Genomic DNA, 24782 nt, shown 5'->3' with positions numbered 1-24782 from the left:
TTTTCAAGTTTGATGTCACTTCAGTGGCCTACAGAAGGTCAACATACTGACCAAGGCAACATTCTCCTATCATTCCCCTCAGGAAATGCAATTTTACTTACTTCTCAGATAATTAAAGGTCCCCTTGGACCTGAACATGTAAAAGTTTTTATTTCATTTGACATATCTGGTTTCGCACTGAGTGGTTCTCATTGCTTCTGGGCAGAAGGTTCCATATCAGGGCTAGTCTTGTCTATAAAGAGGTGACAACTGGCTTTGTTGTAGATTGTCACCACCCCCTCACAACTTTAGTGCTGATATATGAAATATCCAAATGAAAGATTTATTAATTGGGCTTAAAACATAATGTCCTGTGTTGAAAATGTGGGCCCCCTTAAGGGAGAAACCACATTTGGCTCCCTCAGTAACTTAATTCAGAAAATGTATGTCTCAAGTACAAAGAATAAAAATGGGAAGAACATGGGGAAACAAGATTCGGGGGGGGGGGACCTAGGAAACTGGGGGTATCAGGGCTTCCTCGGGGGAGAAAAGAGGCCCCTAAAATACAGGTTGAAAGAACCAAAAGGCCAACTTCTGCTTCCCAGATCAGCATTTTGCAGGTCTTCGTTTCTCAGACCACCATTGGTCTGTTTTGTAGCTTAGGTAGTGGGGGTTCTAATATCCACCAAGTCACTTGATGATTCTTTCTGGATAGCGTGGCTTTGTTCTCTCAGCAGAAAACAGTTTGAGAGACTGCTAGCATCTGAGCCTTTATCAGGCCCTAGAGAAAGTCTATTTTTGTTCTGTTGTGCTTTTGTTTTTAGACTCTTGAACTGTGAGTAGGAATGAAACCTAAATGTCCTGTATCTCAGACACTCGTGACTAACCATGTCTTCATTAATTAGCAGAGATAAATGTGAGAGAGACTCACATTGGCCTCAAGTGACCATACGTCCCATGTCTTGGTCCTTCCAGGTTAAACCCATTTGTCACCCTTCAGAGCTCCCACAATGCCTTGTGCCTGTGTATCACTCATTACATTGTAGTCTGACACCACCTCACAACTCCCCAGCCCCAGCACACACTTAATTGTGAGCTCCCTTAATGCTGGACCTGTGGCTTTTGGTTTTTCGTTTTGGTTTTTTGGGTTTTTTTGTTTGCTTGGTTTTAGTGGGTTTTTTGTTTTTTCTTTTTGTGCTAGAGCCTCCAGCATGGTGCCTGGCTCGTCGAAAACAATCATTGGCTTGATTGAACAAGTAACTCTGAGCCCACCAGTGCTTGTGGGAGCTGTAGTGTGCAGACCCTAGCCCAGGCTTCACTGCGTAGGCTACAGAATGATGAACTTGGATCTGAGAGACAATAAATTGTATACCTCCGAATTGAAAACAGTCATACTGCTGGAATGAGCCTTGTGGGAACTCAAAACTGAGGTCTGACCGCTCCATTTTCAAGGAATGTAACTGCTAGTTGGGTGGAAAAGGTGCAGACCTGAAGAGTTAATATGTATAGAAGAATTTTAGGAAAGTGTAAGATGACAATATGAGCTACCTGAAACGCTTTCTGAACTAAGACAAGGTATTAATTAACTACAAGGAATATCATCAGGCAATAAATAATGAAGTAATTATTAAATAAGGGGCTTAGACCATCAATATTAGGAGGTCTCAGGGACCATGGGGAAAGACATCAAAGTGTGAGGGCACCTGGGTGGCTCAGCTGTTGAGCATCTGCCTTCAGCTCAGATGGTGATTCCGGATCCCAGGATCGAGTCCCCCATCAGGGAGCCTGTTTCTCCCTCTTCCTATGTCTTTGCCTCTCTCTCTGTGTCTCTCATGAATAAATAAATAAAATCTTCAAAAAAATTGTAAACATGACTAGATAAGGACATTGAAAGATGGGCAGGGGTTTGGAATAGCAAAAGATGGGGAAGAGTGATGCCACATAGAGGAAGTAAAAGTTGAAGTATGGATGTTGAAGTATGGGCCGTGTACAAGGGGGTTCTCAGAGCAGCACAGATTGACATTATATTAAATGCTGTTCTCACCAAAAACTGTAATTTTCTGGTTAGATGGAAGCTTCTGACACTTTGACAAGACACTCTTCATATATCTTTGAAACAGACATCTTAGCAACTTCTATGAAGATTGTCCCAGTACCTTTGGAATATATCCTACCCCCCTCCCACCTAGAAAACTAGCATATGAGGTAAATGAACTGGTTTCTCCCAATGCTATCACAAAAAGAATATGGCTTTGGTTCTCTGTTAAGGTATATTTGGAAACCTCCATGCCTTGGACATTCAGTAGCCTGGATCATGACTCAGGTCTCAGTTCCTGAAAAGCTATTTTTGCTCAAGTTCTAAATAATTTAGTAAAATGGGAATGTAGTCAGATTTCCTCCTACATGAGACACTTCATTGTTCAAACTTCACTCCCACAGGGAGAATTGTCACAGAAGATAGAAAGATGGCGTCCACCACATGGATCTAGTCATTTATTCCACAAGAATTGATTGGGTTCTAATATATGCTAGGCTTCACTGTAGGCTTAGGGGACCTGGCAGGAAACAAGTAGGGGAGAGTTGCTGCTCTCATGGAGCTGTAGTCTAATAACTGACCACCTTGGTTTGTCCCAGGGATCATTTTAGCTCCGTTCTCTGAGCAAGGTGAGCTCAGGCTCCCTGTTCTTAGCATCCCTGCATATAGGCTCAATTTGGGCACTGCTTCTCCATTCTCAGGTGACAGTGGGGAGTTCCAAAGTTGATGATCTGCTTCCTAGAGGGGACAGAGGCCTGGCTTGCCAGCAAGTGGTATGACCGCAGGAGAATGTTGTAACTTGCTCTACCATCACCCTTGACAGTTACTGCAGAGGCACTGGGAGCTCCCCAGAACCTCTCAGCCCCGAGGCCACTTTATTGAAGAATTACTTAATGTTGAAAATACTAGAAATGGTATTCATTTTTTTTAAGAAATGGCATTCTTGAAATGAAATTTTAAAATGCTTTCTCTCTTCTGTTACTTTTAAGTATATACATATTCATATAATTTCAGATTTCTTCTTAGCAAGTTCAGATCAGCAACCAGAGGAGAAATCATAACTACGAAAACTGAAAGTGGGCGGAGCTACAGCTTGGACTTAGACAGCCAGAACTTTCGGAGTTTAAAGTCAGTCCCTGGTTTAGACAGGTAAGACACATACAGATTGGGCAGTGGTATAGCCTGAGAAGAAAGTTGATGTATTTCCATTCAAAGACTGCTTCTAGGTACCTGTAAAGTGTTACCTCTTGGAGAACACCTGACATAACATGAAAAGCCAGGAGGGTAGTTTTTAACTGAAATGGAAGGCATTTAACCTTCTGGAATTACAGCTATCAGAATCATCTGTGTTACCAATAGGGCTGAGACTTGATGTTTTGGGGTTTAGGGCTACAGTTCAAATGGAGGGGTACAGAGAGAAGAAATACTTCTCATTGATTTCTTGATCTTTTTTTTTTCTGTTGAAGCTTCTGAAAAAAAAAAAAAAAACCTCCAAGAACTATAGATATTCCTTGCAGCTTTTTAAAAAATTATTAATAATTTCATCCCTTGAATTGCTCCAGAGATTTTCCATAAATTCCACTTCTTTCTAGTTCCACCTCATCTAACTCATTATCGATGGGGCCAAGTGCAAATCTCCTATGCACAGAGTCATCACCTTGTCAAGAAAAGCAAGAAGGAAATGTAGCCAAGAGCATAGTCATTTCATATCACACTTGACTTTCTTTATCCTGTTGGGATGTAAGTCAAGGCTTATTTTCATGCTGAATGTATTACCAAAGACCATGATGAGAAAAAACCTCTACAGGTTTCACTGCTTGGTCCAAACATTAACTCCTTTTTGTTTTCTTGGAGCTGCAGTAAGTCTGCAGAGCCAGGTAGCAACACTTCCTCAGGTTATGCAAGCAGAATCAAATTCTCTCCTGCAATTCATTTTAGAATATGAAACAGCAAATTCCCCTAGAGAGGACCCTCTCCTGACTATTCATTTTACCCCCCATGGTGACTCTCCATACCCGTTCCCTTTTTCTCTGTAGCGTTGCTGCAAAGTAGTACACTTTATGTAAAACCACACAGAAAAAAAATAAGGAAAATAAGGAAGCAGAAAACAAATCATTTATCATCCACTATCAAAAGATCATCACTATATTCAGTATTTTTCAAATTTTCAAAAAATAAATGTATTTCCTTTGTGATAAGAAAATAAAACCTTGGTTGCTTTTGTCCTTGAGATAGTTTCCTTTGACTTACGTTGGGGTAGCCCCATGCCAAGTTCCACAGAATCTTTATATAAAAATCTCATTTTTGTTTTTGGTTGTTGAACTCCTGACTCTCAGTGCTCCAAATTGTTTAGAGATGATAAACAACTAGCTTAGTGTTGCCATTTTTGCTCAGCCTTTTGGGGACTCCATGGATGAGCTATGTTGGCAAAGACTTCAGCTAGCATTTAACAGGGACGATACATATAAAAAGAAGAAAGATGGAATTCTTGTTAAAACATTTTTAAGGGATCCCTGGGTGGCGCAGCGGTTTGGCGCCTGCCTTTGGCCCAGGGCTTGATCCTCAAGACCCGGGATCAAATCCCACATCGGGCTCCTGGTGCATGGAGCCTGCTTCTCCCTCCGCCTGTGTCTCTGCCCCTCTCTCTCTGTATGACTATCATAAGTAAATAAAATTAAAAAAAAGAAAATTAAAAAAAAACATTAAAAAAAAATCTCCTGACCCAACAAACAGATAATTCCATTTTAAGTTAATTAGTCTTATGGTTGCTTAACAAGAATAAGGGGCATGGTCTCCAGTATCACGGGGCTTTTGCTGTTCTTCCAAAATCCATCTGCCTGGGTTTATTTCTCATATGTTATCTACTGCGGGGTATAAGTAATCATTAAGTTATAAAGCCATATGGACATGTTTCACCAAACACTGGCTTATTAATCTAGGATTTTCTTGTTCTTGTTGTAAACTGAAAGGAGGTAAAGCAGACTTTATCTTTTAAATTTTAAGTACCTGAAATGGCTTATAGAAAATCAGACGATAGTAGTCAGGGATGCTTTGGTTCAAGCATGCCAAAAACAATGTTTTCCCATTAAGAAAGAGGAAAAAAAGCTGTTTGGGAGATCAGTAGAGCAAAATGTTCTTTTCCTAGAATGAGCATTTATCAAAATGATGACTCATTAATGGACTGCCACAGTGAGATGAGTTACATCATCCCAAAATTATTCCTTGGAAAGTTGGGCAGGAAGTAGCCCATCTTTTCTTAACTCTCATCACCAAAGACGTTAGCTCCTTTTTTGTTTGCTTGAGGCTGCAGTAATTCTGCAAGCCAAGTAGTAAAACTGGCAGATTTTCTGTTCTCCTTAGATTTTGCAAGAAAAACCTCATTCTCCTCTGTAACCCATTTTAGAATATGGAACAGCAAATTTCCCTAAAGAGATTCTAAGAGCCCAGTCTCTTTGGTCTAGTACCTGACCCAGCTTAGCAATGAAATTCCCCTGTCTCCTCCACAATGCATATTTCCTCATGGTTCACTGCCCTTTTCCTGGAGCAGCTGGCCTTGAGCATTCTTGTTTAAAACTCCTATCAAACTAGAATGGAAATGATATTTTACCAGATGCCTAGTTGACTTTCTTTTCAGTAGTTGGAAAGCAGGGAAAAGTACAAATGGCTTAGGCAAGGCCCAGCAGCCTTCCAGAAGAGCATGGCAGCTGGTTCTTCACCTGTTTCTAGGGCCTTGACAAGTGAGGTAGAGGAGACTTTTTTTTCCCCAAAGAATACGCATGTAAGCTATAGTTAATGAGCAGAATGTTCTTCAGGGCAGTGATACCTAATCCCTTTTACATTGTGATGAATTGACAGTGTCGTATGATTTGTGAGTCATGCTCACCCAGAAACAAACCCTCAGACAAGGAATCATAAGTGAGGGGTTTCTTAATGCAATGATTCCAGGAGAAAGGAGTACAGGAGTAAGAGAAGCAGATAAGGAACCCAAGCATTGTACTATCTCACATGAGGTCTGAATTGGAGAACTCAGCTTGATCCTGCAAAGGATTCTGGATAATAAAGTGTGTCTCTGAATTTTTCCATTTTGAGTAGCTGGACTATTGTACTCCTATACCAATTAGTCATTGACTGTGGATTCCCCTGGATAGGGTTTCCAGATTAGTAAATACAGATATAGGATGGATGTCCAGGTGAATCTGAATTTCAGATAAACAGCTTTTTAAAAAGTTGACACCCATGAAATATTATTTTCATTATATACTATATAAACATAAGTATATTTTTATACTAAAAATTATTCATTGTTTATCAGAAGTTCAAATTTAACTGGGAATTCTGTATTTTATTTGACAACTCTACCGGGGGGCCAGGGGGAACACACTTTAAAGCATATCTAGGCCCCTAGCTCCAAGTCTAAGGGGCAAATCTCTGAAGACCATGGGTGTAAGTCATTAGCAGACAAGCACTCAGAAGCAAGAGATAGGCGTGCAGAGATGGTACAAGTGATCTGAGGGGATCTGGGTAGGACATCAACAATGTCCCCTAAAAAACAAAGGGAAAATGGAACTTTGAAGTTAAAAGTTTTTACTGAACAGAATTTCAGTGGATTAAGGATGATGCTGTGTTTCTTAGCAGCACTTCTGTCATCACATTGGAGAATATGGCAAGCATGTCAGATTCACAAGAATATTTACTTAGACTGTGACCAACCATATCAGTGGGAGTAACATGAGGTCTAGAGTTGCCAAACACGTCTTCAGCTAGAAACTTCTATTTATACCTCACAGCCATCCTTTTTTTCTCATCCTTTGCCCACCATTCACACCTACCTTGATGTGGGTTCCCCCCAGAACAGACCCTGAAATAAGGATTCGAGAGCAAGTCATTTATTTAAGTTGTGGTCTTAGAAACCCAAGGAGAGTGGGGAAGTGATCCAGGGAAAGGAAGGAAGCCACAAAGAGGGTGTCATTAAGCCATTAAAGAGGGGGCACCCAGAGTTCAATCTCAGTGGACAACTGTAGGAAACAGCGTACAACACACCTGAGAATTATCCACTTGGGAGACTGGGAATCTGGGGTATTTATACACCAGCTCCGCATTCATGACTGGTTGAGGGCTAATTCTAGGGCACTAACTCCCTGATACTTCTGACTTGTTCTGCGCATAGGCACTCCATGCTATGTGATCCAAAAAAAGTTCTCAGGCATAGAGTTGTGGGTGTTCGCAGTAAACAGGATTCTGTGGGTAGAGGTGAGGGCTGAGGGGAAATGAGCAGCGGCACTGCCGTCTGCTACGGCATCCCTCCCAAAGGCGCAGTTTGTCAGATCACTGGTCACTCCATCCCTGATTTGTGTTTACTTTATATACATGTGACTTTCCTTTTTGTAATGACAGTAATGTGAGGAGTTATAGAGACCTGGTAGTTTAGCCAGACTCTTGATATGATATTTGGGCTGCATTACAGCTGGGTTCTTGACTTGCCTCATCCTTGTGTCAAATGATTATAAGCCCAAAGACACCTCCTTGCTACCCTATCTATTTTTCTATTCGTTTCTCAAAGATTCACTGCCCTAACATGTTCTGTTTCTAGGAACTAAATTTAACACATTGCCTTACTCCAGCATAATATTTTTTTTTCATTCAGGTGTACTGTGTGATATGTACTTTCTCAGGGTAGCTAAGATACAATAATGACCTCTCTTTTTCACTGAGGGGTAGAGGTATATGACTCGCTTACCCATGAATTTTATTTATACAAATAAATTTAACACAGTTCTATCCACATCATTGACCTAGTACCATACTCCAAATGGTAATTAAATGTGGCAGTGTTTAGATGCTGATACTGTCCTACTGCTTCATGAACTTCCAATTTGTCAGGGAAGATTGGGACAATCAAATCATTTCAAGACAATATTGTATCATGTTAAAAAGATGTTCTGTGTGCTATGGGAAAACCAGGGGGAGGTATTTATCCTTTCAGAGGATTCAGGGAGGCCTCATGAAGTTGACCTCTAAGCAGTTTTAAGGGATGAGGAGGACTTGGCCAGGTTAACAAAGATAAGAATGAAACAGAGGGCAAGTACAAAGGAAAAGAGGCATAAAGCAATGTTGCATGTCCTGGAATAAGCAGTTCAGGGTGTTTAGAGTGTAAAAATTAAAGTGTGGTATACACAAGATGAAATGAAGAGCTAAGTTGGACCGAGACATGGATGGCTTTGGGTACCTGGATGACCTTTTCCTTTTTTTTCTTTTTTTAAGATTTTGTTTATTTATTCATGAGAGACACACAGAGAGAAGCAGAAATACAGGCAGAGGGAGAAGCAGGCTCCCTGGGGGGAGCCTGATACAGGACTCAATCCCAGGACCCCGGGATCATGACCTGAGCCAATGGCAGATGCTCAACCACCGAGCCACCCAGGCTTCCTGACCTTTTTCTTACAAGCAATGTAGCATCCCAGGTATAACAGGAGTTTAGCAAATGCAAGCTATTAAGTACAGAGTACAGACCTGTTCCATTTAGTTACTGAAAGCTAAGTTCTGCTAGACACTTGCTTTCCTTGGCATCCGTAGAGGAAGGCACTTGGCTTTCTTCTTGCTCCTGACTTCCATTTCACCACAAATTTTTCATGGGTGCTGGCCTCTCTCTTCCATCTGGCTTCCATCCATTATTTAGGAAGAAGACACGGGATTAAGATTCTATTGTGATGGCAAGAAACCAAAATATTATCAGACTGGGAATTTTACCTATTCTTTTTCTTCATACCCACTCAGAGTCTTTCCCTCATGGCGACTGTCTCCTCTATTTTAGAGTTTTAAAACAGGTCCTTTAAGGAAACACTGCACATTTTCAAACCACCAAACAAATCACCCTTTGTTTTAGTAAATCAAATTCTAAAGGTTCTTTATATAATTAACACTAAGATTCATTAAACAAAATGTCATTGAGCGCCCACCACACTGTATTATTTTTGTCCTTTCTCCAAAAAGGAAAAGGAAGGAAAGTATGTGTAATTAAGCCACAGAAAGCCAGTGACTTCAGAGCAAACTGCAGTAAGAGAAGCTTCCTGATGACTTTCTGCTTTTTCCTCATTTCTCTGCTTCCCTAATTCTGCATTGAAAAGCTCCTAGGATGGTTCACCTGTGCCTAAGAATAAAACGCACATACATATATGCACATATAGACACACGTGCACCCAATACCTGGAATTCATTCTTTTAGGATGTGTTGACCTCTCCAAAGAGTTCGTTCTTTAAATGAAGATACCCATATCTGTGTGTTGTGTGTCTGTGTGCTTGGGCAACACTCTCAGGGGTCAATAGACTTTCTGCAGACATACAGATAGTTAATATTTTTACCTTTGTGGGTCATGTAGTCTCTGTCTCAACTACTCAGCTCTGCCGTTGGAGTATGAAAGCAGCTGTAGGCAGTACGTAAATGCATGGGCATGCTGGCGTTATGATGAAACTTTATTTATGGGCACTGAAATTTGAATTTCATGTAATTTTCACATGTCACAAAATACTCTTTTTTGATTAATTAAAAATGTAAAAACCACTCTTGGCTCACAAGCTGTATAAAAACAGGTGGTAGAAAAAAAAAACAGGTGGTGGGCCCAATTCAGTCCACGGGCTATAGTTTGCTGAGTCCAGGTACAACACATTCACTCTACACACAGAAGGTGTCCTTCCCTTTCTCACAGGCAAAGTCTTGAGGACAGTTCAGCTGTCTTGTTGCGAACACTGGGGTTAAGAAGTAGTGGTATGAGAGGGGAGAGGTTACAGGTGGAGAGATGTCTGAGATCAGTAAATTTAAATGAATCCAGTTTAGCCCAGTGTTTCTCAGCCGTGGCTACATATAGGAGTCACTGGGGGATGGAAGTGTCATTAGAACATATTGATCCTATGGCCCTAGATCCCATGCCCAGAGTCTAATGCGATTAGTCGTGGATGTAGTCTGGGTATGGGGGTTTTTAAAAGCTCCCCCAGTGTCTCTGATGTGAAGTCAGGGATGAGAACCACTCATCTCACATAAGACTGTTGACAAAGACAAAGCGTTTTGGGATCACTGAAGACTGGAAAGTTGAACTGTGTTCAGCTTTTTTCTCTTTCCTTTTTCATTTTTAACATCTCTTTCCCATTTAATGGGATCACCTCACTTTCTAACTACCACCTCCCTTGCTTTTCTTGTATACCCGTTTCAGATCTAATATAACTAAAAAAAAGTTAGGAGAGCACATAAACCACAGAAGAAATATCATGCAGTCTCTGTGTCATGCTATGCACTAGCCACATTGTCCCGGTGAGTGTTAGCATCTCTCAGATTAATGCTGCCTTTTGGTTGATCTTCCTTTGGGGAGTACTCATTTAACCATGCAGGCACAGACTCAACATTGTCAGCCCACTCTTGGAAGGTTGTATCCTGGGAAATGCTTTCCAGACTACAACTCCTGGGAGACTGTTATGCAATCCACACAGGCAACTCATTAAATTATAGTCCCTCTCCCCTATCCTTAGATCCTTTATCTAAAAATAGATATATCTAGGGGCACCTGGGTGGCTAAGTTGGTTAGGTATCTAACTTCTGTGTAGGTCATGATCTCAGGGTCCTGGGTTCGAGCCCTGCATCAGGCCCCATACTCGGCAGGTCAGTCTGCCAAGTCCCTCTCCCTCTGCCACTCTCCCCACTCATGATTGCTCATACTCACTCTCTCTTTCCCTCCCTCTCTCCCTCTTTCAAATAAATAAAATCTTTAAAAAAATAAATTAGCAAGTAAAAATAGATATATCTAGAAAGCCATTATCCTGATTTGGGGCCAGGATGAAATTAGAAATAACAAAATGGAAAGCTAAAGTATATTTCATAAGCTAAAGTAAATGAGACTGTTTCCTACTCTAGGAAATGTGTATTCAAGTAACCTGGGATATCCAAGCTTCCCAGCCAGTGTGGTATCCCCACACTTTGGGCCCTATCAGAACAGGAAAAATATATTCCTCTTTTGAGGAACCTCCACACTCTTTTCCACAGTGGCTGCACCAATTTACATTTCACCAATAGTACATGAGTACTCCCTTTTTCTCCACATCCTCTTCAACTCTTATTATTTCTTGTCTTTTTGGTTCTAGCCATTTTGACATGTGTGAGGTGAGAACTTAGTGTGGTTTTGATTTGCATCTCCCCCATGATTAGTGATAGTGAGCCATTATCATTAGTGATAGTGACACCAGATAGTGTCTGGTGGCCATCTCTATGCCTTCTTTGGGAAGATGTCGATTCCAGTCCTCTGCCCAAAAAATAGCTCTTTCTTTTTTTTTTTTAAAAAAAAAGATTTTATTTATTTATTCATGAGAGATAGAGAGAGAGGCAGAGATACAGGCAGAGGGAGAAGCAGGCTCCATGCAGGGAGCCCAACGTGGGACTCAATCCCAGGTCTCCAGGATCAAACCCTGGGCTGAAGGCAGCACTAAACCACTGGGCCACCAGGGCTGCCCCCAAATAGCTCTTTCTTAATTGAACTTTAAACTTCTTGCATTTAGACTTGAGGAAGCCTTTATCCTCTTTCTATTTAAGTGGCAAAGATTTATATATTTTATGTCATATTTCATATAGCATCTAATAGAGTTGGCACCCAAAAATTTGTGATATCCTGCCTCATTAGACTAGAACTTTTTTAGTCTAATCAACTGAAACAACCAACTGAGAGAAAAATATTTTTGAGAAGCTCGCAGTAAATGTCAGGGACAAATGTGAAGTTATATGTCATTTTTGAGGTAATGATTCTGGCAACAATTTCCAGTAGTTGACTTATAATCATAAGAAATTTTTTCTTGAATTTTTTATGCCTCTTGAATGTCATCACCACAATCAATCAACTTCTGCCAGAGCTTCTACATAAATAAGACTTTTGGTTCTAGCAAAACTAATCCATGATGGGAACTTTTTCAAAACCACCTGGGTCAAGGAGCACCTTCAGGATAGGCACAAGTGGATAGATCTACATGAGTCTCTTTGTATCATAACTTCTTGGCTCATTTCTGCAAGATTCATATCCAGCCTTTCTTTTTCAAGGAGACTTTACCTAAAATAGTAGGGAGATAGATTTCTGTAGTAACATTGTCCTGAGAGTAGAGAACCTACTGTCACAGCACAGAGTTACTGGGTAGGTCTCTAAGGCCTTTCTAAGTAGGACTTCGGAGATGAACAAAATCACTTGGGTTGTTAACTGTTGTCAAGTGTAGAAGTGTAGCACCTGAGGTAGGAGGGCTCAGGAAATTTATCAAGGCACTTGGAATTTCAAATTATATCAACTTATTTAATCACAAAACTTTATTCTCTTGTTGTCAGAATCAAAGACACAGTCTCAGACCCCTCCTGAGAAATCTGTAATTCATTCAGAGTGCCACCTCTAGAAGAAGAAGCCAGAGACTGTGTGTAGTATCAAATGAATGCTACCTAGAGAATTTTTAGTTCTCTGAATAAGATTCCAAGAAACTGACTTCCAGCTCTCTGATCCTTGGATTATTTTCTGCCTGATAGCTCCTTCTATCAATGTAGAACTTGCCTGGTTGTATCAATTTGATCTTGGTGAAATGATGAGTAAGCAACATGAGAAACCAGAAAAAGCATAGGCTTTGGGTAGGCAGGCAATTCTCGGTTTTTATCCTGACTTTATTATGTACTAACTGGGTGAGAGTGTGGTAGTGGTAGTTAGTGGTGGTCTGTATTGTGTGTGTACATGTACACATGTGTGCATATACGGAATGATGGTTTAACCTCTCCAAGACTCAGTTTTCTCATCTTTAAAATAAGACTGTTGGTGTCTTTTTTTAAGTATATTAGGGAATGGGAAGTGTCAAACACCTAGAAAATACTCAACAAATATAGCTTTTATTTGCATACTTAGGGAGGGTGGTGGCAGCCAGTTGTATAAGTCGGGGCATATTTTATTTGATTCTGGTGACTTTTCTGGTGCACAACCTTGAAAAGCTTTTGAACTGTAGTTGATAGCTGCCCTAGTCAATGCCAATTCTTTGTCCTGCCAGATTTGTCTTCCAGTAATGGCACGTGAACAGTCAGACATTCTTTTTAGAAAAACAAAACACACTTCCTCTGTTCTTTTGCATATCTTCTTTGATCAGCTCAACTGCAAGTTCTAATCACTATGAACTATCACTGCTAGGCTTTAAACAGTAAAATGTATATCGTAGATGCACTTATAACTTATTAAATAGAAAATAAGAGAGTACAATTCACAAAAGCTTCTATTCTGCCACTTAATGTATTTTGTACTCAGCAAGGATAAAAAATAAAATAGAACAAACACGTCTCTTAAACTCTAATTTGTCAAAACTTATACTGACTTAATGAAACTCCATGTAATATAATGGTGTTCACCTGAAGGGCAGGAACTATTTTTTTATTAATCATTATTGAATGGGATTGAATCAGTTTTAGCAAACAAAGTGAGTCAAGCCCATTTACCAAATGTCAGTATTTTTATGTTGCATTTATTAAATGAGTCCATGAGTCAGACACTGAAACAACACAGAGCAATACAACATAATTTCCACTCTTTGATTAAATATGTACTGAGTGCCTCCTTTGCACCAAAGTGTTATGAAGGTGGTAGAGATATCATGGCAAATGTGTCATGAACTCTGTCCCCAAAGAGCTTAGGTTGAAGGAGGCAGCAAGGCCCACATTTGTGGATCACTTGCAGAGCCAAATAAGACATCCTGTAGTCGAGGGCCTCACAGTTTAGCAAAGACTGTAAGTCGGTAAGAACTGAGCAGAGCAGAGGTCATATTATAAGGCTTGCAAAGGACAGGGAAGTCCTGATGGGGGAAGCTGGACTTCCAGGCCTTGAAGGTTGGGGAAAACTTGCATAAACAGGAAATGACAAATAGAGTTTGTTAGGTGGAGAGAATGTGAGCAAAAACCTTAGGGGTAGAAGCAGGAACATGAGCCGCGAGTGTGGTGAGTTGAGAGGACAACAAGGAACCGGGTTGGGCTGGGAGAATGCTGGTGAGCAGTGGGAAATAAACCTGGCAAGGTAGGGCAAAGCTCAATTGCAAAAACCCTGGAGTCAGACAAATGAGCTTGAGCCTAGTGAGTCTTTGAGGATGAAAGCAACATGGTAGTTGCTGAGCATGCTGAAGTCAGAATATTCTTTCTCATTTAGGGGAAGCACTGGTTCATCAGATCTTAATGACCAAGAAGCTGGCCCCACAACCCCGAAGAGCACCCGGAGCAGCGGTGTGACCCCAGTCCCTCAGAGGTCACCAGCCCCAAGCACGCGCAGTGTGGCCTCAGTCAGCATTAGAGTAAGTGCACAGATGTGAAAGGGCACACCCAGCTTCTGAGACTTGACCTCACCATCATGGCCTGGTTGGGTTTGAGTTCTCTATACCTCGAAGCATGTTGTTTATGCCATTTAATTGTAGAAACCTCTTCATCAGGATCAAACCTCCTGCATCCTTACCTCCTGATGGGAACTCAGAAGTGTGAAGGAAAGGGAGCAGTGGGTTTATATATGGTTTAAAAAATATATAAATAATGTTTAGAAGTCTGCGCTTTTGATCCTTCACATTGTTTGTCAAGATATTCATTAAGTCAACTGCACTAAACATTTTCCAGACTGATTTAAGTCAGGAATAGTAGAGTCTTGAAACTTTTTAATGGTTTTCCTTTCTCCATGCCTGCTAAACCTAGGGATCAACATATAATAGAGACTTAAACTGCATTATACCTAAAATATTTATGGAATGTGGAAGTTATTCTTGGGAATGAATGAGCATCTAGATTTTTTGGTTAAGCAAGAAACTCTGTATGCATGGCTGACATCTAGATTTAAGAAATCTTGGCGCCCTGGTCAGGCAGAGACTTGAAGTAAGTGAAGGAATTAGGCATGCAGGAGTCTGTAGCATGGTACCCCTTCAGGCAGGGACAGCACCGACTTTCAGCAGGCACACATGCAGGGAAGGCCGGCCTCCATCTTGAATGGCCAGTGTACTTGTTCAGCCATGTCTAAAATACTTTTAATGCCTTGGAGAAACAGCCGGTGCTAAGACTGAAGTGGGGATGTGCCTAGTGGAAGAAAGAACAAGAGGGCCAACATGGCTGTTGTAGTGAAGAAAGGGGAGGGGTACCAGGAAATGAACTCAGGTCACAGGACCAGGACACTGTACGCATTTTGACCTTTAGTTGGAATGAGGTGAGGACAGTTGGAGGGCTTTGAGTAGAGGAGTGACATGATGTGGCTTCTCTTATTTGTAATTTTTTTGTTTTTATTAAGTTTTTAACTCCAGTATTGTTAACATACAGTATTATATTAGTATTATATTGTTTTTTTTGTTTTTATTAAGTTTTTTTTAAATTCCAGTATTGTTAACATACAGTATTATATTAGCATTATATTAGAGATATACAATATAGTGATTCAACGCTTCTGTACATCACCCAGTGCTCATCATGATAAGTGTGCTCCTTAATCCAAAATATATAAAGGACTTACACAACTCAGCACCCCAAAACCCAAATAATCCAGTTTTTTAAATGGGCAGAGGATGTGACTTCTCTTTATACAGGATCTGGAGGTTGTGCTGAGAAGCAGCTTTAGGGGAACAACTGGAAAAGCCAGGAGGCCAGTTAGGATGTCATTGTCTTACTACTGGTGAGAAACTAGGCTTTGGAACAAGGAGATAGAAGTGGAGGTTGTGAATCCTGTGCACTGTTGGTAGGAATGAAAATCAGTGCAACCACTCTGGAAAACATTCTGGAGGTTTCTCAAAAAAATTAAAAATAGAAATACCATATGATCCAGTAATTCCACTATGGAGTATTTACCCAAAGAAAATGAAAACACTAATCCAAAAAGATATCTGCACCCCTATGTATACTGTAGCATTATTTACAATGGCCAAGATATGGAAGCAAGAAGATATGGTATACACACACACACACACACACACACACACACACACACGAATATAGCTCAGCCATAAAAAAAAAAAAAGTATGAGATCATGCCATTTGTGACAACACGGAGGGACTTAGAGGATATTACACTAAGGGAAGTAAGTCAGAGAAAGATAAATACCATATAATTTCACTTATATATGGAGTCTTAAAAATCAAAATAAATGAACAAACTGGGACAAAACCAGAAACAGACTCAAATATAGAGAGAACAGACTAATGGTTGCCAGAGGAGAGGAGAATGAGGTGATAGGTGAAGTAGATGAAGGAGATTAAGAGGTCCAAACTTCCATTTGTAAAATAAATAAGTCATGGAGATGAAAAATAGAGGATAGGGAATATAGTCGATAACATTGTATGGTGGTGACAGATGGTGACTACACTTACTGTGGTGAGCGTTGCATAATGTATACAATTGTCGAATCACTGTGTTATCTATCTGAAATTAATATTGTATGTCAACTATACTTCAATAAAAATAGTCATTATCCAAATAATGAATATAAAAACTAAATATTTATCTAAAATATCAACTCTTCCTCTAATGTGACTTCAGAAAAATAAATCATGAACTTAAAAAAAAAGCAGAAGCTATGAACAGTCAGATTCTATAAATATTTTTAAGGAAAAGCCAAAAGGCATTCAGACAGATTGAATAATTATATAAGATTCCTTTCAATACGTATAGTCTGAATTGTACTTGCTGATAAGGTAAAAGGCAGATTTAAAATTTCATAAATATTTATACTAAGCTCAGCAAGCAGTAGTGTTCAAAAGCCAGAAAAGTCCATGGATAGTTGATGATTACCCTTACTTCTTGGCAACCTAACAGGGAATGATATTCAAAATATTTAGTAACTGGAGTATGACAGAGGTACTGAGAAGTCAGAACAGACTCTGGCCCAAGTCTGGGGCAGTATCCTGAGGGCCCTACCAAGCCATGTGTTAATCTGGATTGTGGGTCATGGTCTTCTGTTAAACGGGGGTGGAAGAGGTAAGGGGCGGTTGAAGAAACAGGATATTGAGAGTGGGGACAAACATAGGGCCAAACAGATACTAAGCTTGAGTATTACTCTGGGGATGTCATGCTAGCCAGATTCTTATATATAGTTCATGTAAGAAGGTACCTGTATCTTTCTTGCTAATCATTTTTAGAACACTAACAATTTTGTGAATGAAAAATTATTTTGAACAACTTTTGTGCAAATTAACAAGCCTCTTGGTATAGATTTTATAGAGCAATTATATAGATAGTAAGTTTTAGAGTTACATGGACTCCTGATGAGGACGCCTCCCACAGATGTCAACTAGCCCCTCCTAAAGAAGAATACAACATAAATATGGTTATTACTGAAACATATTCATATGAGAGGCTTTTAAAGTAATTTACAGTCATTATAATGTGTTTTTTCATTTTTACTTTGTGAGAAGGAACATGGTTTTGAAAATTCCATGGATTTGGCTGCCATTGAAAGCACATATGAGGACCTCACAAAAAGTCATCGCAGAAACATTTCTGGTACACCTTCCATAGCAGTGTCTGAAATCTCCCTCTCTTCAGGTGGGATTTACAGCATGCTTACTCTTTTTTCTTAAAAAAATTACTAAGTCATTTGAAATTCACTGCCTTGTGTGACATGAACTGGATTTTTATGCTTTAGAAAATAATCGTCTGTTCCTTGATCCATGATGGTAGGCCCATTCCAGAAGAAAAGCCTAAATGTGGACGCAGGTGATGCCCTGAGTCTCTTGCATTCATGCAAAATCCATTTTTTAAAATTTTTATTTATTTATGATAGAGAGAGAGAGAGAGAGAGAGAGAGAGGCAGAGACATAGGCAGAGGGAGAAGCAGGCTCCATGCACCGGGAGCCTGACGTGGGATTCGATCCCGGATCTCCAGGATAGCGCCCTGGGCCGAAGGCAGGCGCCAAACCGCTGCGCCACCAAGGGATCCCAACAAAATCCATTTATTAAGTGTATATACTTGTCAGTCATCACTGCCAAGTTTCAGAGCTACACCAAACGAAAGTATAGGAGTGTAGGAAATAAAATTGGATTATTTGATGGAAAGATAAAGACACTTTCCCAGAATTCAAGGAAATGATAGTTCATTTGATATGGTGGTCATTAATTATCCTGTGGTTTAAATAAAAAGTTAGTTAAAGCAGCGTTAAGGTATTAATAACAACCCTTTTCATTTGTATGGTACTTTCAAATATGGCATATATTTCTCTTCTTGATCACAACAACCCTGGGAAGCAGGTATTATGTATGTTGTAATTTTATTACCTATGAATAAGAAAATTCTGTAGAGAAATTGGCCATAGTTAAGTTTGTGTCCCCTGTGTAGAATTAAAATCATGACAAAATCCTCAACATGAGAAAGTTGTTACCTAATGATGATATTTGCATAAAGCCCAAGGCTGGATTCTTTGTGCTGAGTTGAGGAGTCTTTCCTAGTCAGGAAGCTTCCAAAGCATTTTCTAAATATATGTGGTTGTCATTGCATTTTGTTCAGGACTACAAGATTGATTCTCTCATTAAAAGAAAAATTTCAAACTAGCATAGATGCCTATCTCATAGCTTGTATTTCTACTACTTCTAATCAACAGCTCCTATTTACTGAGTATATACTCTGTGTCAGGCACTGTCCTAAGCACTTCTTCATTATTTAATTATTTAATTTACCATTTCATTACTGAGTTGTGCATCGTGCTTTAAATTATATTTTTAAAAGCAAGGTGTTCCTCTGAGGAAAGAATGTTTTGGTGCCTAAAGAAATAGAACTTCCTCTCAGTTTACCTATAGCCACTCCCTTTTTGTATGAAAGAAATTTGCTATATCATTTAATAGCATTTTATGTCAGATATGAAAACAGTGAATTCTCAGAAAAACAGGAGCCTTACACAGCTTAAAAATCTGCATTTTACATAGAACATTCAACTTCCTTTAATCGAAGGTGAAATGAACACATCAGTGTTGGTAATACAATCCAAGAAGATTTCAAAATACTGTTAAAAAGTACATTAGTATAAACAGCATGAAGTTACTGACTCTGTTGCTTTCATAACACTCTGTGCCCTGTGCCTAGAAAGAATGGGAATAAAGATAAAACATTTGCAGTGAAAACTGAAGTCTTCTAACAAACTGATTCATATCTCTCCTTTTCTCTTCCTTCCTCCAGATCGGAGTCGATCTGAGTTAGATTTGAGTGGATCATTTCCAGAAGACTTAGATAATACTGTAAACATAAGAAGCAAGTCTGTCCCTGGGGCTTTAGACAAAGACTTGGTAAGTTGGATGTGGAAGAAAGTCTGATGATCATGAGGAAAGAGCCCAGTCTTGTTCTAATCCTTTCCACTTTTAGGTGAAAATAAATTGAAGATATATGATAATCTGTTCCTAATCAGTCTTTACAGTCAGCATATAAAAACAACTAAAGAATGATTTAGGGCAGCCTGGGTGGCTCAGCGGTTTAGCGCCGCCTTCGGCCCAGGGCATGATCCTGGAGACCTGGGATTGAGTCCCACATTGGGCTCCCTCCATGGAGCCTGCTTCTCCCTCAGCTTGTGTCTCTACCTCTCTCTCTGTTTCTCATGAATAAATAAATAAAATCTTTTTAAAAAAGAATTATTTAGAAAAATTAACCGGTATTCAGGTTAATGAGTGAAGATTTTCACTAAAAATATACCTGTTGGGAATTTCCATTCCTGGCTTAACATCATTTAATCTAAACCTGGAAAATGAAAGATCCCAAGATTTCCTAAACCAAATATTACTAGACTTAGCTGACTATATAGTTTATATGAACATTTCTACATCTCAAATAACCACTAATGAACTATCTTCTTAACTGAAACTAAATTATGAGAAAACTAATGTTTAATTAACTAATGTTTAATTATGAAATGAGAAATTTGAGTTAGATATTTTTTAAGGTTTCTTCCAGTTCTAATATCTTGATTCTAATTTCAGTAGTTGCTATAATGCAATTTGAACTCCTTGGAAGAAAGATATAACACAAATGTTAAATGACATTAATGTAATTTTCTAAAGCAAGCCAGGAAACTTAGTTCTAAAACTCAATGTTATTTACTATAGTAAAGAAACCTAGGAAGTATTTTTAAGTCCACCACAGAAAGCAGGGGGGGAAGGCAATAAGATCGAATGGTTTCAAAGCTTACTTGTGTTCAGCCTCTCAAGAACAGCTAATTCCAATGTTACTAAACTATTCCTGATCCTAGAGAACTCAATAACTGAAATTAAAAATGCACTAGAGGGAATCAACAGCAGATTACAATATGAAGAAAAACAAATCAACAATCTGGAAGACAGTAATAGAAAGCAACCAAGCTGAACAGCAAAAAGAAAAAAAGAATAATACAAAATGAGAATAAATAGCAGAATGGAATATTCTATTCCCATAGAATAAATATGGGAACTCAACACTATCATTAAGCATAAAAACATTTACATTACAGGGATCCCAGAAGAAAAAGAGAAAAGGGGGCAGGAAACTTATTTTAAAAAATAATAGCTGAAAGCTTCCCCAATCTGGGTAAGGAAACAAGCATCCAAATCCAAAAGGCACAAAGAGTCTCCAATCAAATCAACCAAAGGAGGCCCACATCAAGACACATAATAAAATGGCAAAAAATACTGATAGAGAATTTTAAAAGCAGCAAGAGAAAATAGTTACATACAAGGGAAACTCCATCTCAGGCTATCACCTGAGTTTTTTATCAGAAACTTTCCAAGTCAGAAGGGAGTGGCATGATATATTCCAAGTGCTGAAAGGAGAAAAAAAACCTACAACTAAGAATACCCAGCAAAGTTACTCAGAATTGAAAAATATATAAAGAGTTTTTTAGAGAAACAAAAGTGAAAGGACTGTAACACCAAAACAGTATCAGGAAGAAATAGAAGATTTGAACAGACCAATTAGTAGCAATGAAATTGAATCAGTGATCAGAAAACTCCCATCAAACAAAAGTCCAGGACCAGATGGCTTCACAGGTGAGTTCTACCATATATTTAAAGAAGAGTTAATACTTATTCATCTCAAAATTTCCAAAAAATAGAAGAGGAAGAAAACTTTCATATTCATTCTACAAGGCCAGCATTATGCTGATACCAAAACCAGATAAAAACACGATGAAGAAAGAAAACTGTAAGCCAATATCTCTGTTGAACATAGATGTAGAAATCTTCAAAAAATATTAGTAAACTAAATCCACCAATACATTTAAAAAATTATTCACCACTATCAAGTGGGATTTATTCCAGGGATGCAAGGGTAGTTTAATATTCGCAAATCAGTTAACATGATGCATTGTATTTACAAGAGAAAGGAAAAAGTATGATCATCTCAGTAGATATAGAAAAAGCATCTGACAAAGTACAATATCCATTCATAATAAAAACTCTGAACTAAGGGGGGTTAGAGGGAACATTTCTCAACATAAAGGCCATATATGAAAAAACTTAGAGCTAACATCAGCTTGAGAGCTTTTCCTCTAAGGTCATGAAGAAGACAAGCATGTCCACTCTCACCACTTTTATTCAACATAGTACTGGAAGTCCTCACCACTGCAATCAGGCAACATAAACAGAAGGTATCTAAATTGGTAAGGAAGAAGTAAAACTTTCACCATTTGCAGATGACGTGATACTGTGTATAGAAAACCCTAAAGACTCCACCAAAAAACTACTAGAACTGATAAATGAATTCAGTAAAGTCACAGGATTGAAAATTAGTACACAGAAATCTGTTGCATTTCTGTACACTAATAGGTAGCAAAAAAGAAATTAATAAAATGATCCCATTTACAGTTACACCAAAAAGAATAAAATACCTAGAATAAACTTAACCAAGGAAGTAAAAGATCTATACTCTGAATACTTATATAAACAGTGATGAAAGAATCTGAAGAGGACATAAGCTAATGGAAAGATATTCTACACTCATGGGTTAGAAGAACAAATATTGTAAAATGTTCATACTACCCAAAGCAATCTACAGATTTAATGCAATCACTATCAAAATACCAACAACATTTTTCACAGAACTAGAACAAATAATCCTAAAATTCATATTGGAACCACCCAAGACCCCGAGTAGCCAAAGCAATCTTGAAAAAGAAGAACAAAGCTGAAGGTATCACAACTCCAGATTTTAAGATGTACTATAAAGGTCTAATCATCAAAACAGTATGGTAGTGGCACAAAAATAGACACAGATTTCTGGACAAACATTATATGTTCTCATTCATTTGGGGAATATAAATAATAGTGAAAGGGAAAATAAGGGAAGGGAGAAGAAATGTGTGGGAAATATCAGAAAGGGAGACAGAAAAAAAAAAAAAAAAAAAAGAAAGGGAGACAGAACATAAAGACTGCTAACTCTGGGAAACGAACTAGGGGTGGTAGAAGGGGAGGAGGGCGGGGGGTGGGAGTGAATGGGTGACGGGCACTGGGTGTTATTCTGTATGTTAGTAAATTGAACACCAATAAAAAAATAAATTAAAAAAAAAATAGACACAGAAATCAATGGAACAGAATATAGAGTCCAGATATAAACCCACGCTTACATGGTCAATCTATTACAAAGGAGGCAAGAATGTGCAGAGGTAAAAGACAGTCTTTCCAACAAATGATGCTGGGAAAACTGGACAACAACATGCAAAAGAATGCAACTGGACTACTTCCTTACAGCACATGAAACAATAAACTCAAAGTGGATGAAAAAACCTAAATGTGTGACCTGAAACCATAAAACTTCTAGCAAAAAAAAAAAAAAGTAATTTTTTCACATCAGCTGTAGAAACATTTTTCTAGATGTGTCTCCTCATGCCAGGGAAACAAAAGCAAAATTAAACTTGGGACTCCACCAAAATAAGCTTTTGTCCCACAAAAGAAACCATCAACAACAAAAAAAGGCAACCTGTTGAATAATAGAAGATATTTGCAAATGATTTATCCATGAAGGGGTTAATATCCAAAATATATAAAGAAGTTATACAACTCAACACTGGGGGAAAAACAATCCAATTAAACAGTGAACAGAGGACCTTAATAAACATTTTTCCAAAGAAGACATACAGATTGCCAACAGACACTTGAAAAGATGCTCAACATCACTAATCATCAGGGAAATGCAAATTAAAACCACAATGAGCTATCACTTCACACCTGTCAGAATGGCTAGATTCAAAAAACAAGAAATAACCAGTGTTGCTGAGAATGTGGAGAAAAAGGAACCCTCATTCCCACTGTTGGTGGGAATGCAAATTGATGAAGCCTTTATGGAAAACAGTATGACAGGTCCTCAAAAAATTACAAATAGAATTACTATATAATCTAGTAATTCCACTACAGGGTATAAAACAAAAACATTAATTTGAAAAGATATATGCACTCCTATATTTATTGCTGCATTATTTGCAATAGTCAAGATATTGAAGCAGTCTAAGTGTCCATCCATAGATGAGTACATAAAGAAAATGTGGTATATATATATACAATGGAACAGTAGTCAGCAATAAAAAGGAATAAATTCTTGCCATTTGCAACAACATGGTAGAACTTAAGAGTATATAATTTTACATGAAATATGTCCAAGAAAGACAAACACCATATGATTTCACTTATATGTGAAACCAAAAAAGGAATAAACAAAAAGCAGAATTAGATCTATAAATACAGAGAACAAACCGGTGATTGCCAGGGCAGATAGAGATTGGGGGATGGATAAAATAAAGGAGATTAAGAGTACACTTAACTTGCTGAGCATTGAGAAACATATGGAATTGTTGAGTCATTATATCATATACCTTAAACTAATGTATCAGTGTATGTTAATTATACTTAAAAAATATATTGAATTAGACTGGGTGTCTGGATGGCTCATTTGGTTAAGCATCTGACTCTTGATTTCAGCTCAAGTCATGAGCTCAGGGTCGTGATATTGAGCTGTGCACTAGGCTTCATGCTGGACAGGGAGTCTGCTGGAGATTGTCTTTCCCTCTGCCCCTACCACACTTCCATGCTCTCTCTCTCTCTCTCTCTCTCTCTCTCTCTCTCAAATAAATCAATCTAAAAACAAAGGATATTGAAGTAGTAATTTAAAATCTTCCCCTAAAGAAATACTGAGGAATAAATTGCTTCATTGATGAAATCTATCACATATTTTAAAAGGAAATAATATCAATTCTTCATAAGATTTCTCAGAAAATTACTTCCCAACTCGTTTTGTGAAGCCAGTATTTTCCTGACACCAAAGCTAGAGAAAGACATTGCAAGAAAACTACAGAATAATATCCATTAAGAATACAGATGGAAAAACCCTTTATAAAGTATTAGAAAAATAAGTCCAGTAACAAAAAGACTGCATGCCGGGAATCCCTGGGTGGCTCAGCGGTTTAGTGCATGCCTTTGGCCCAGGGCATGATACTGGGGTCCTGGGATCAAGTCCCACATCAGGCTCCCTGCATGGGGCCTGCTTCTCCCTCTGCCTGTGTCTCTGCCTCTCTCTCTCTCTCATGAATAAATAAATAAAATCTTTAAAAAAAAAAAGACCAGGGGATCCCTGGGTGGCGCAGCGGTTTGGCGCCTGCCTTTGGCCCGGGGCGCGATCCTGGAGACCTGGGATTGAATCCCACGTCGGGCTCCCGGTGCATGGAGCCTGCTTCTCCCTCTGCCTATGTCTCTGCCTCTCTCTCTCTCTCTGTGACTATCATAAAAAAAAAAAAAAAAAAAAAAAAACCACATGCCATAACTGAGTGGGATTT

General features: G+C 38.8%; 1 protein-coding gene across 6 annotated transcripts in view; it reads left to right on the top strand.

The window, feature by feature from the left end:
• The window catches only part of SYTL5 (synaptotagmin like 5), a 241191-nt gene that overhangs the window by 181858 nt on the left and 34551 nt on the right, over positions 1-24782 (top strand). For 4 of the 6 annotated variants that reach the window (XM_072815151.1, XM_072815150.1, XM_072815152.1 and 1 more), the window contains 4 exons: positions 3029-3163; positions 14197-14338; positions 17421-17553; positions 19178-19284. In XM_072815151.1, coding sequence (XP_072671252.1) covers positions 3029-3163; positions 14197-14338; positions 17421-17553; positions 19178-19284 — 517 coding nt within the window. The remainder of the gene's footprint in view (positions 1-3028; positions 3164-14196; positions 14339-17420; positions 17554-19177; positions 19285-24782) is intronic. The other 2 variants (XM_072815155.1, XM_072815153.1) reach the window with 1 other exon arrangement.

This window comes from Canis lupus, chromosome X (assembly GCF_048164855.1).
Source record: "Canis lupus baileyi chromosome X, mCanLup2.hap1, whole genome shotgun sequence".
NCBI lineage: Eukaryota > Metazoa > Chordata > Mammalia > Carnivora > Canidae > Canis > Canis lupus.
The sequence above is the reverse complement of the archived record's forward strand: the minus strand, read 5'-3'. Positions and strand labels throughout refer to the sequence as shown.